The 15210-nt window shown below is 36.6% G+C and overlaps 1 protein-coding gene across 1 annotated transcript in view; it reads left to right on the top strand.

The window, feature by feature from the left end:
• The first annotated feature begins 928 nt into the window (after positions 1 to 928).
• Positions 929 to 15210, top strand: part of LOC100378275 (uncharacterized) — an 80031-nt gene continuing 65749 nt past the window's right edge. The window contains exons 1-6 of the mRNA XM_085502091.1: positions 929 to 1370; positions 12604 to 12785; positions 13180 to 13258; positions 13858 to 13968; positions 14420 to 14773; positions 15099 to 15182. Coding sequence (XP_085358217.1) covers positions 1295 to 1370; positions 12604 to 12785; positions 13180 to 13258; positions 13858 to 13968; positions 14420 to 14773; positions 15099 to 15182 — 886 coding nt within the window. The 5' untranslated portion in view covers positions 929 to 1294. The remainder of the gene's footprint in view (positions 1371 to 12603; positions 12786 to 13179; positions 13259 to 13857; positions 13969 to 14419; positions 14774 to 15098; positions 15183 to 15210) is intronic.

Raw genomic sequence — 15210 nt, 5'->3', positions numbered from 1 at the left:
TGGTATCACAGTTTCTGCAGAAGTCAGAAGGCCGACAAATTCGACTGGAGTGGCTATAACTCTGAATCATTTTCAATTTTATTCGAATATGATTTATTATTCAAATTAGAGTACAGCCACTTTAATGAAATTGATGTAATGTATGTTTCGTCATTTGACAGCATTTTACAATTGTAAAATGCTCTTCAACTTTTACAGTATTATTATATTTTGTGTGGTAATCTTTCTCCTCCTGCCTGATACAATTTCCGAACTGTAAATAAACAGGTTAGCATGAGAGACATACACACGTGTTATATCGTGTTATACATTACTCATAAAAGTCACATATTCTGGTATTTTCAAGAAAGACAAATTCACTATCAATTAGAATTTTTAAATTATTCTTCTAAAAGTTCGGTTGTATTCGAAGTTCAAAAAATTAGGGTATATTATCCTTAGAGGTCATGTATACAGTAAGAAACCCTGTGGTGGGCATTACTGGGCAATTTGATAATGTCAAAGTTTCATAATGTCGAGAAATGGAATTATATAATAATTTGAAAAGAATTGTTGGTTGCTGAAAACAGATCTGAATATACAAAATCAGGAGTTTCCTGTTTGGTCATAAAGTTAGTTTTCATTCTCTGAGGGTTCGGATTCACGAAAAACGGTGGTATTAGTTTGTATTGGCATAACTTTAAATACAGCATTTAATTGTCACCTAGAAGGTTTCTTTTTGGTGCGATATACATATTAGATGACTCGATTGTTATTGGTGTAATCTCATGGCCTGATTGAATCGTCGCCTAGGGAGTCACTTTTGAGTTGTATGCATATTGATTCCACTTTCTATTCGGAGAGCTCACTCAGGTGTTACACATTCATATGCAAATGAACAAACAATGCCGAGTAACGAGTCTTTCGTGAATCACACACACATACCAAATCAAAAGCTTCTCACTTCTGTCTTGGGTGTCTTGGTTTTACGGATGGTAGCGGTACTCAGCAACACGATCAACTGCCAAGTACAACGATCAAAGCAGTTATAGGAGTATTATAGCTTTCCATACGGTCCCGGCCACTGAGCAGTGGCATTTCGCGTCACCGGTGTACAAGTTTCGAAGACCGTTGGTCTCGCCTCACGTAAAAGGCGAGTGATCGAGAAAAGGTACCTGTCTGTGCCAGCCGAAGCTGTGCACCGGAGCTATTGGCAACTGTTGGATTCGATTAGTACTCAACAATCTTGATTGGTGTAATATTTCACAGTGTTTAGATCGTGTTTACCACAACTTTAAAGAATCGACCAACAATCATGGAGACTTTAATATTACTTTCCATTATTCTAACAAGTTGTGTGGTAGCTACGATTGGACAAACTCCCCCCGAAGGTAAGTCTAATATTTCAAAAATCGATATCCCGCCCTCGTGGGGGTTATTTTTATTTTGGATATATACACATTTTTTTTCTCAAATAAAAACATTGTTTTTAGCAAAGCAATTTTAACGCGCTAATAATAATCACATTTTTGTCGTCATGTTACCAACGCCCTAGCTGATTTTAGATAGTTTGCTATAACAACAAATTTTCTTACACCAATTGTTATTTCGTCATCAATTCAACTAACAACTAACAGTTAATGTTATAGCAGTGAAGAGGTCATGAAAAATGCTATAAGAATTAGTTTGTATTATTAATAGACGGGAGACGATTTCGCACTTTTTTAGTCAGGGCGTGACCCCCTGAGGGAAACTCCTACATGTCATGGGTCACATCGTTTTCTATTGAACACGTAAGATAATCAAAGCATAGTTTGAATAGAGATTGTGTCAACGTGTTTACGAGGCAGCCATGTTGCATATTTCTAGGGGTGACCACACAATTCACATTTTTCTTTAAATATATTATTTAACAACGATTCGTACTTTTATGGACCAGACATCAATGGCATTTCAGCGATTGTAGGAAAACATAATCCCAAGTCGATATGAATAAATTACTAACCAGCCATTTAAAATACTGAAACTGCTATGCGTCCATTTTGTTGATACTAATTTGGATACAGTTTATTGTGCGACACGGATAATAGATGTGCGAACAAACAATACTCTTCTGTTGTTAAAAATACGAGACATTATTCGTAACTATTGACCCACGACACGCAACTGAAAGTTCACGAGTAACTGTAACGCATCTGACAATTCTGTAGTAGCGACTGGTCTGTAGTAGCAACCGATTACAAGTATTCGAAAACTAAAGTATTATTGTTAAATCACTATTTTATCAAACAATATTTAATGGCAATCCATTTTATAACATACATATTGTATCCCTATGTAACCGAATACACTTTTACTATTATGTTAAGATTGGATTGTGTGAACCATTTCTGACGATGTTTTCCAAGCTTCCTTCACCGATTGTTCACAAGTTTACACGTAGTGCTACTGTATTTGTATTCCAGACAAGTACGTTGTTACTTCTGTATTTCGTTTATCCGTGATTCAAATGGAAACACAGCCCACCGGTTGTTGCCCTGTATTTAATGTTACTGACTCACAAATGTACATTGTCAGCCTTTGTAAACTGGACTATGCCCATGATTATAACCATTGTGTGTGTCAAAGTGTCTCCTGACTCACAGTCCCTCTACTGTGCCTGACTATATACTAGTAGATGAATTTATCCAGACGAAATTATTCTCGCAACAGGCTCGGTATGTGTTGCAAGTGGGGTTCTCACTTACCCACACAAACAATGTGCAATACTGGCATTTTTATGAAATTTGATTCTAAATATTAATATTTTCTATTTGGCAAATTGCCACTAATCTAACTCTTAAGCAAAACTGAATTTAAATTAACCAGTATCGCCCTTCTTAGATGTCCCTACTATTATGACGGAGAGTATTTCATGTATACCCTATTCGATGCAAGTCCATTGGTGGACAATGAAATAATGATTCATTCGTTGGTTCTGGAATGCAAGGTCGATCACACAGCGGTAATTGATATTCTAGTACACCTTTCTAGAATAGCCAAGCATATATATGGCTATTACAGTTTTATATTTCGTCAAATAACGTGGATAGAAATACTGAATCCACGGCTGATCGATTATATACGCTCTGTTCAACCGTATAAAGTGGTGTAGTAGTGCAGTTGCCATTGTGATTTATTTAAAAGCTCAAAATTCTCTTCGGGGAATTGAAATGCTTACATTGAACAACAAGACACATATCGAATATATTCACGTATTTTTTAAAAACATTTAATGGTCAGCCCGACGCGTGGATTTACCCCTTATCTGCCAGTGGTTCCCCTCGAAACCCTTTGTGTCAGTAAAATTTGCCCCTCAAAATGTATGGAATAGGTGTAGAGAATGTAGATTTCAAATTTGTTAAGGGAGAGCACGCCCAGGTACCCCATAGTAAAGTCGCGCTTTTGGCGCAAGCTTGGTGAGCAGATCTCGCAAAACTTCGTGCCGCCGCGTCTGTGGTCTAGCCGATATAAATGTACATGGGACTGGCAAGTTAAATCGTGAATATTGAAGATTTAAACCAAAGTAGATTCAAATTGGGTTCATGTTTTTTTTAAAACATTTAACGGGGAACCCGATGTGGATTTAAATCGCCAATTATGACAGTTAGATCTGGTTTTGGTAAAATGAATATATATTCAACAAATTGTCAGTATTGACCAATATATCCCGTGTGATTTAATATAACACGTAAGACAGATTTGATTTAATACTTTTTCCGCACCATACTCCTATCTGTGGATAGTTATCAGGAAATGTTTCCAAGTTTTCAATATTAGGCTGTATTACGCAATATTAGGAGTCACATAGGCGTCAAATGACACACATGATGTCCACTTCCCACTCCTAAGTGTGCCATTCACGAAAATATATATTGACCCGCAAACAAATTAATAAATGCCTACGCTATGAACATTTAAATTATTTAAAAACGTGAAAGCTATATTTAAAAACGTGAAAGCTTTGTACTGGATTTCTGTACAAAGATCAGATTTACCTTTAGTCTGGGTAAATTAAATCATCATTGAATGTGACAAATGGATCACCACTTGACATTGACAGTGACACTGCATTCCATTACGTTGACAACTTCACAATTCGTCTCTTGAACTGAAATTGAAAGGCGCGACAGGTAGTAGTGTATGTATTCGTGTTCCCTTTGTAAAACATCCAATAATTCAATTGCATTCATTGTATGGGAATTCTAAACCATGTTGACACCTCATAGTCTAGCAGTAGTGGTTATTTTTTTTTATTCACAGTCTATTCACTTCCAGAGACAGCTTATGACCATAGACCCTCATAGACTTAGTTTATGACTTTGTTATGACTTAGTTTCATATAAATACAACTACATGTAGTTTAGACTATATCTTCTATATTGCTATATTATGCAAATTGTATGACATAATAAAATGTTATGTGACATGCAATGTAAGTTTTCGTTTTATTATCATGTTCAATATGTTATTACATTGTACCTGTTTATTTAACGTCAAGTCTTTCACAAATAATTTTCTAGTGCCACTTCTCATCCACTATTCATATCACAGACCCTCCAACATTGTTGGAAGGATATGCCCACGCTGTGTCTTTATATCAATATTTAAGATAGAAAGAATGGGAATGTTTTCACGCGTATAAAGAAGAACAGAACCCTAAACGAGTTAATCACACCTGTTGATTCATTTCATTCTATCTGTCAAACCAGTGAATAGAATAAATACCATCTACATGTACTTCGACACTATTTATTTTATTACGAATTGTGTATTTTCTGGTGGTCACGGACCCCCTAGTACCGTAAGAAAGTATCATTTTTTATCAAAGACGCTGGCTGTTTATCTGAGGTAGTAATTACTCAATGATCACACCAGTATTTTTGACACGAAAGGGTCATCTGCTTGCAAGCCATTGTCTGCTCACAGGCTTTTGTATCTGTTCAGCCTTCTTTCCGCGAATTACGCAAAGACAATAAGCTATGGCGGCAATAAGCTGAGCGCCAAAGTACATTTGTACCTTGAAAATTGGTGCCTGTAAAGTTGAATCTCATAATAATTTAATTATGACATTAAAATTAAAAAAAACGAAATACAGACTAGTTTTGTAATCAACAGAGCGTTCTTTATGTTTCGACTTCTTTGTTATGTTTGGTCAGTCTACAACTAAGACCCATTCTTGTATGCACGTCTACGCTACTGGTATATATGGTCCGTGTTCTACAGTGTCTACGCTCATTTAAAAACTTGCGAGGATGTACAGAAATTAGTACACTGAAAATTAAGCCCCCACCCCACCCATTCCTTCAGCCCACCTTCCAACTTTCAAACGGGTAGTATACTATATTAAAACAATAATAAATAGTATTTGATCCGATTTTCATCTTGTGCGTACTGACCGTTGTACGATGTTAATACTTTATTCAACGTAGACAGATTTGAACGGGGTGCTAGTAAAAAGACGGTCTAACAATTGAATTACCCATTCATTGTTTACTTAAGTTTCTATGGCGGTGTTTCTGATTTCAGACCAAAACGACAGCACAACTCAATTGGGAGACGCTCGTTGTTAGCTTCAGTTGTTTACATGTAGTAATAGCTAAGAATTGTATCAGTGTGTGATTTGTATGCCTAACACCATCATGTATACTACCACGTATTTCTGTTTACTTACCCGACACCAAGCCACATGGGACTGCACGTATCCATTATATTACACTCTAAACGCTACCACTACCATCATGTTGAAAATATGGTGTGCAGCACCACCTAATAAATTCAATAAGAGCCCAGGCATAGGGATTGATTTACAAAGACAGTTCTACCAAATCAAATACGACGACATTATATAAAGCAGACATATGACTTTACGTTTTTATTAGGTCCAGAAAAAAACGAAATGTCTGACCAATCTGTTTTACGCAATCGACACACACATGTTTTAACATTGTGATTACAATTTATTTTTTTTTCATGAAAAAAAGAATTTATATTTAATTTTCTGAAATTCCGAGAAAAATAGGACACCGACGGGTACGTGGTGACGAGAGAGATTGCTAGAGAGCATATTCAGATATAGTGTATGCGAAACACGTGTGGCTTGGCAAAGGTTTCTAATATCGGGCGTGGCCACACCTTTACCTATCGAACCATTCAAGATAGCCTTGTTCTCTTTGTAACACGGCAGGACACGCGATTCAAAACATCAATGTAACCCTCTCATTCGGTCGCGCCACACTTGCATTTTTGTAGTGAGAGATTCAGACGTTGGCAAATTTATTTATGGTAACCGTAATGGAAGATGGCTAAGGTGAACAAGCAAAAAAAAAAACAAGTTTGCCGCTACTGTACCAACGCCCAGGTCACGTGGTGTCACGTGCTCGAGGAAAAATTAAATTGAAATGACGATTTATACTCTACGGTTTCGTATCCGTTCATCATTATAACTTGAAAATTCAAGATTTTGTGTCTGATACAACTGATATTACGTTTCAGTTTTACACGTTGTACATTCAGGTGACAATTTAATGGTATGATCTACCATGATCACACATTTCATTGTTCGACGATACAAATAGTTACACCATTCATGCACCATTGTACTGACCGTGATCTGTAGGCATAATTTATTGCCGAGTGTACTTGTCTGTGATTTCTTTATCGTATATGATTCGTCAGACACTAGTATATACCGACACATTTCGAATCCTACTTGGCATTTATTTCAAATATTTGATGAAACAAACTTCGTTTTGAAATGTTTTCGATCAAACCAATTTTGGGTTACACGAAAGGAAAGGGAGAACCATGATGACCGCAAACTAAACTTAGATAAGCTATAACGTCAAATTGATGATGGCCATTAATCTCCATGCGAAGGAATGGCATCGCAAGTTGTAGGTACATGCCTTAATGTACACAGTGGAGGAATAAAAAACTTCACATTCATCTAACTACAATGTGTCAAGTAATTTTCTTTCTCGGTCGATGACAGTTAGTGCGTGACTGATTACATCGTGACCCGCCTCTGGCACGATGTCCCATTTCTATTCACCACCTATACTATAATTCTACCCTACCAAGAGTTGAGTCATAAGCTCCATTCTTTCCTTGGGTCATACGTACATCTGACGTCACCTGATGTCTAAATTACACCCATAGTTACCCATGACAAGTCCCAAGTTGGTGTGACGAACAATAGTGCCCTGGTTGATGTTCACTTTCCGAGAAAAAAAGTATTTTGTTTTAATGTGACGAGAATGATTCTGGTCTGAAATAAGAACCGACACTATTCGTGACTATTTACAAAATAGTCAGACGGATTACTTGTTTTGACGTTTTGTCGGGACAAGTCATGGTGACCACAAACACCACCAGCCAGAGTAATAGATTCTTGTACTTTAATGTGCGGTTATATCATAATCATTATTGACAATAACGACTACAACATCAATTATTTGTGATGTTGTTTTTTGTATACAGTGAACATTATAATTATATGTAAATGACAAGTCAATATAATTTTCAACCACAAAAAATTCAAACTTTGCAAGTATGTATACTAAACATCTTGAATTTTCCGGCGATTCGACGATGACTTATAAATATATTTCGAAACTATTATGATTTGCTTATCTATCAATATTTACAATAGACCGACATTTACCTGTTGTATTTCAGTGTCATTTTGCATTTATGATTGTGTAGAGTTAATACACATTATAAAGTGAGGTCACCTGAGAAAACGCCAACTAAACTGATCTTCGATACAAGAGGGTCGTTCGGCAAGGGGTATTTTCGTAAGTTGTAATCAATTGTTTTTTACTTTACTTGTACAAAGATCTTATCTTATTTCGTACGCAATTTCCAATTTTGCTTCTTAATCACAAATTACCAAGTATATTATAAAAATGTAAAATGTAATTAAGAATTTGCTTTATCTGTAAAGTGTGAAAAAAACTATTTTTTTACGGTAAATGGAACTTTCTATTTTATTTCCTGGAAAAACGTAAAATGCATTTTTTTTATTTCCTGTAACCTATACCAGCTATCCCCCTTGCCCACCCCTCATTCAATATGAAATTAGGCAGGCATCACACATACTTGATACCATGGAAACAGTTAATCGCAATATGGAAATCAGAAAGATGGAATCGTATGTTAATGTGCTTGAATATTACAATTGCAGTCGTTGCATTCCATGTGGATGATTTGTTTTCTAGAACAATTCAACCGAAACAAGAATGTACAGAACATGGGGGTTGTATACTTAGAGGGCGTATACGGATATGTGAGTGTAATTATTCATAATGTGTTTGTTTTTCAATCAATTATTTGTAAACCCGTGGTTGTTTAGTAACCACCCGTGTCGTTATAATGTAACACAATACTGTTATTACATGTACAGTTATTTGTAATTTGGTAATACATTGAATGCAGATACAGGTATGAATACATAGCCGCGTGTTTTTCGATAGTTCATATTGCTGGAGGCCATATATATCAAGACAGCAATAATAACTCTCCAATGTTTACTGGCAACATAACACGTTGCAAAATCTGCATAAATGTCAATGCATTGTCGATTGCATAGCGCACCTCTGTCTGTGTATGTAGTAGACAAGACATCTCCTGCTGGTTTCAATGGCGCCGCGTGGTCCGAGCACGTCATCAGTTCCGGCATTTTGTCCGAATACGTCACCAGTCCCGGCATTCTGTTTGTAGCCATTGGTTACCATCAAACATTTTCTATCTATTTAGACAACATAACAAATGCATAGGGACTGTACATTAAACTATTTGTCTAAAATCTATTGCTGTAATACGACGACTGGAAAACCTTGGTGCAAATTGTGGTATGCACGATACATGCGCTTCGTGAACCGATTGCGACCGAGTCTGCAACTAAATATGTCACACATACCACAAATCGAAACATGGTCTAAGACATTGGTAGTTGAAATACATTAAAAACCATCCCACATTCCAACTGAAGTTTGTAAAATCAGATGCTTGCAGTATATGTTGACATATTGTTCCCGTTCAATGTATTTAAAGTTTCATTCTCCACTTGACTTTCCCAATTTGGCGTTTTTTCACAATTAGTACATTTTAACCGTTCGATTAGAAATATGTGCATCTAGAGTAAATCACATATGATGAAGTGGTACTACATTGACAAAGAAACGATAGGTGCCAGTCAACAAAGCATGCAGCCGCTATAGTTAGTAGCTGTGACTCGACGCACCTGCAGTGCCACTGACCATGTTCCACACTGTACATGCTCACATCTTCAATATTAGAAACTGACAAAATAAGGTCCTAATAGGTAATTATACTCTCATATGGTATATTGTAGATAGTATTTGGTAATAAGTAACTATTAAAAATAGCTAGACTATTAGAGCAATGGCTCTTTATCGTCAGCATAGGTAATACGAGTACATTCATACGGGGTATGTCTGTTGAATATTATACCCGTATGTACAAATGTATTTAACGGATGAGCGGATATCACCAACAGTATTCCTTTTTATGATCGCGTACTCTCCCATATTGAACTATACGGCTATGACCGAGCCGATTTTTTTTTTTTTTTGATCTCCATTTTTAAGATTTCCATTTATTTTGGCAGAATGTTGGTTATTTACGCCAATTTTTTAGTCAAAAACACCCCAAAGTGCCCGATCGTTTGGACCCACTGGCAGTTATCAACTGGCTGAGAGAAATTTTCACTGCGAAAAAATTTCGCAATTTTAACTGTCTTGCAAAAAATTGTCTTAAAACGGTTTGGACTATGTGAGATTCAAGTGAAAATTACAGCGTTAATATTTTCTTTCAATACAATACAATACAATACAATATCCGCTTTGGTAATTGTTGTGGTACTCCCTGGTTTCGTGACATTAGTCGTGTCAGAGGATTTTGTTCTCATGGTGGATATCAGTCTACACACACAAACACTGATTTGCCACCCTCTTGGCTTGTCATTTTCCTCAACACACTGATCGCGCGGGTGAACGCGGTGCTTTTCAGCGCTCCCGGTTTGTTACAGGTTTGGCCTCATGGCTTAGTAGTGTCGGTTTTCAGCTTTAAAACATATTTTTTATGTCCTGGGTACGACGTTAAAATTGCATCCGGTTGCGGAGTTTTTGTACTCGGGAGAATGAGGTTACCCTTTGCCGCAACTACCTCCAGGTCACCCTTGGGCAAGGTGTAGCACCTGTGAGCCTTGGGTGCCAACTTCCCACATAACAAGTTCGGTTGACGTCAGTAAGGGCATACGGTCGTAAAACTCCTGCACAAATAGATCCGCACAGGTGGACAATTTTTCATGTAAATATGTAGATATTAGTTTCAGTTGTACTTAGCATTTGGCAGGGGGGATCGTAACCTCTTGTGGTGACAACCAGTGTGACTGGCCTGCCAACGGGGTGCTAAGGATTTCATTGGAAAAGTTATCAGTTACATCCGTTAATGTAATTTCGTTTTACATACCCGTAAATCAAAAATCACAATACGACATGCAATACAATACGACATGCAATACAATACGACATGCAATACAACACGGCTTGCAATGCAACGCGACCTGCAATACAACACGACTTGCAATACAACACGACCTACAGTCCAATACAATACAACACGGCTTGCATTGCAACACGTCATACAAAACAACACGGCTTGTATAACACGGTCATTTGTGGCGATGTGTCATAGTTTGTGTGGTATCGCGAGTTCAACGATGGGTAGAAGCTAGTAGAAAACAAACACAGAAATAAGCAAACCCTAACCCGTGACAGTCCTGGCAATGTTATGCTTTATTTCCTTTTGACACGGGTTGCGATTTGAAACATTCTCAGAGTCCACCTACATGTGTAAGCCAGTATTACTAGAATATATAGAGTTCTAACAAGTAGCGCACATACTTATACTAATTGCCTGTAAGTAAACTTCAATGTTGACACTACTCGTTATTGGTATGTATCTATTACAAGATGCGTATACTTGAGATCAAGTGATTTGTAAATCAAGTAAATAAATTTACTGCACTGGGTAGTCTTGACAACCTCAGGACATGCACCATTATTTGCAAGGATAGGAAACTTGGCAATTAACAATTGGCAATTAGAAATTAGAAATTATTACGTCAAACAATTGATGTATTGTTCATAAATCTTAGCGACATACTTGTCGCAAGATGTCATTGATGCCATTTAATCTTCGGAATTTCATCGTTGCTACTTTGACAAAAGTATTTCTGAGTAAACCGAGCCACTATTTCACGATTACTAGGTGTGTTCGGTACATCGTGAAACAATGCTTTGAGAAATACCTAGAGTGCCAGGTTAAAATCTCCATATTTTGAAGGAGGTCAGTTACTTATTTCCACTCACTATCGCATCAGTGACAGGTACGACCGGATTCTTGCGATCGTTAACTTACTTGTTCTTGTGATATTCACTGGGGCGTCTATCCGCACTTCAGTGAACACGTTTGTATGTGAAGCGAAACACTATTATTAACTACTCCTATGCGTTGAAAAGAAGGTATGCGAAGGTCAGGCTGAAATAAGACAAGACCAAGCCTGTATTTATACATTTAGAAATAAGATGACATAAAAGCATGCATTTTATTTCCCATACAAACTTTAACTAACTTGAAAAGGTTCATTACTCAACGAAATACACTATCTGGCTTTGCAACACATACAATCATATACCATTAGGTACTAGTATCACAAACTTATCTATTTTAGGTTAGAGGTTAAATAACAAACATCCTTATAAAGGGGCGTGTGGTTCTTTTTTAAATAATGGGTTGTGGTACGTCTGGCATCTATATACTTTATTCGACGTCAAAACCTAGTCGATGCTATTTTTTACTCCACACACTGTGCAATTCGTCCTAAATACATTGACAGTATGTGATTAACTGTAATTGCACATTACCTTTTTGAAGGTGTTATTCAAATATTGCGAGTAAGATCGAAGGTGCTGTTCAATTTTGTTGAACGGGTGACCCCTGTCACACGATTTCTTTAAATATTTGGTAAAACCAGTAACGCCCCACTAATTTAAATAATGATTATAATCATATCGCATACAGTAGTTCTGCATAAGTTCCACATAAGTTCCACATATTAGTATATATTAAATACAATTACGATTTTATTTTTTTCATGTAAGTGTGATATACAATTCTGAAACAATCCTACATCAGTTGCTTGTATAAATCATGGAGGTAACTTTTTACCTCCCGTATAAATAAATGAGTACACATGTCATAAGTCAATTAACTTCTTGCTAGTATACACTATATATTACCCCGTATATACCACAGGGTATAATACAAGCTTGTGCTTCGGAATGCGTCTGTTTATTATTATGGTTTTTATAGTACATGCATCTCATCTGATATCTGCGAATATGTTCTTTAAACCAATCTTATATCGAATAGTTTTAATCGCCATTTTGAAAACGGTACTGCCAAGGTACTGCGAGCCGACTGCAAAATACCCAGATGTTCCTGCAATCAATAAAATAAACGTGCATATAGCAATTATTTCCATTTTATATCCAGGTCGAATTAATCTAATCACTTGTAACTGTGACGACGGCCAGTGCAATGGGGGTACAATTTGCGATTCAACGTATTCATGTTACACTCTCTGGGAACTACAGCCCGACGACACCGCCACTTTCACTCGTGGATGTCTAGACTACGGCCAAACCGTCACCAGGTGCGGAGTTGATTCTCCTGAGGTGAGTACTGTTTATTTTTTTAATCGAAAAATAAGTCGAAACCTGCTTTTCACGTTAAAAATAAAACAAAATAACAAATCACTGGATAAAACCTAATTGCTTCATTATTGTGAAGTGTGATGTATGACGTTGTAGTACGCATACGCCCTCGTGAGAATCACGATTCATTTCTTTTGTTTTTATCTACGCGCGAGATAATGTTTAAAATGGCGTTTTGTGCGTGAGAGTGTGAATGTTACATTGTAAATCATGTAAATGTATCTCTGGTTCAATACATTGTCATCAAGTTATCGGCGATGGCGTAACTAACTGATATATTTGTGAAGCAAGCCTTCACAATTTGAAAAAGCAGAATGTCGAATTTCATTGCAATGCACACTTTTCACGTTTTCAGCCCATTATGTGCTGCAGTCAAGGACTGTGCAACGACAAAGATCCTTTCCCAGCTGATCCAAGTCTCATTCCAACTGGAGGTAAGATGCTACAAACACTAATCATAACGTACACAGCCTCCTGCACAGATACGTACTATCACCGCTGGTTGTAGTTGGCTATCAGAGTACAGTATGTAGTGAAGACGGGGGGGGGGGGGGGGGGTATTAAGAAAACTATAGCTTTTTCAATTGTCTGGAAAAACAGAATATTCAGATTAGCACTCCAGTGAAATAGTTGGTCAGTTACCAAGCAACAAGGCTATAAATATGGACTTTAAACCGTTTAATCCTTGTTTTGAATTTACATAATTTGATAATGGTGTGTGGGAATTAAATTATGTGAATATTGCTGTGACTGCATTTCACTGCTACAAAATACAACATAAATTTTGCAAAATACATGACAATTTTTCTTGTAAAATTATAAAAGTTTCACAATAAATCATTTGTTGTTTTACTTATTTTTACTTTTATCATTGTCTTCTAATTTATTATTTCATTTAATAAGCAAAATAGTCAATTATGAGTGAAAATATATAAATAAGGTGGAAATTAATACTTAAGATATGAAAACACGGAGATTGTGGAACAATTCAAGTTTTGATTTTATTTTTAACTGTTTATTATCATCTTTACAGAGTGTGACACAGACCCTTGCTTGAATGGCGGCACGTGTGTACAGCTAGTGGGTCGAATAATATGCCAGTGTACAGACAATTATTTTGGCTCCAACTGCCAAGATTTTATGAGTAAGTAAAAATAATATATCCGATCTTGATGTTACTGGTAAATGTTACATCAGTCTCCATTGACCTTTGTGTGTGATTGTGGCTGTGTTCGTATCTGTATCTCAGACAAGAAATATCTCTGGCCTATCACGTTTAAACTACATCATGCCACACATATGCATATGATAAAATTCAATATGGCTGAATGGTGGCCATTTTAATGTTAAAAATGTATCAAACTGGAGCATTTCTGCAATTTGTGATCTTGATTTTAGTCATGTATGGAGAGATTTTGTTCAAACTTGTAAATTGAACATTAAGACCTTGATGCACATGATTTTGGATTTTCAGATTGCAATTCTGGAGCTATATCTCTGACAAGCTTTGATCATTCATTTATATATAATTGTATTTTTTAAACTGATAACTGGTAGGAACTATATAATGTAATTACTCTATTTAATTATTACAGGAAGCTCTCCCACATGTACTACTGGCAGCTTTCATGGAGTGACTGGAGGTGAAATCTTTTCACCTGGGTATCCAGGTCAATATGCAGACCGAGATGCGTGTTATTCTGTGATCACCTACCCTGGTGCATTTAGCATTAAACTTACTTTCCATATGTTGGATTTGGAGTCAGGAAAGGATTACTTGGATATTGGTACTGGTCCAACACCAGACCCAGCCAATGCCATGTATACATATATGGATAGATATCCCACTCCACCAGATCCTATTATAATTGAGTCTGATGTCGTATGGCTCAGTTTTGAGGCAGATTTCAACGTCCCAGCTAATGGCTACCACATCAGTTTTAGTATTGGTAAGATCATTATCCTTTGGTTCAAGGGAAAATTTAAAACAATGATGCTGTTTTAATTCTTTTTCTGCAGTTTGCACAATAGTCTTAATCATCATGGGGTCTAAAGCTTGTTTCCTGATGTAGCACTCTGGAAATCAGTCATAGACAAGTTTTCCAGCTAAAAAAATTCTCGCAGTATGTGATATAGAACATGTAGTAATGAAATCTATAATAATTTATTGATAAGTTTACAGGACACTATGAACAATATGACAGACACATCAAAGATTTGATAATGTAGATTCATTATGCTACTAATATTTGTTATAATTATAACCCTCTTTAGATTCAAACGACTGTGACCAAGATCCACCTCCGTGTCCTGCTGGACAACTCTGTCTTGATGGCCAGTACGGACCTACGTGTGTGGGTAAGTGAGATAACATAATGTGATGTAT

Source organism: Saccoglossus kowalevskii, chromosome 8 (assembly GCF_978046115.1).
Source record: "Saccoglossus kowalevskii chromosome 8, keSacKowa6.1, whole genome shotgun sequence".
NCBI classification, from domain to species: Eukaryota; Metazoa; Hemichordata; class Enteropneusta; family Harrimaniidae; genus Saccoglossus; species Saccoglossus kowalevskii.
Note: the sequence above shows the minus strand (reverse complement) of the source record. Positions and strands in the feature narration are given on the sequence as shown.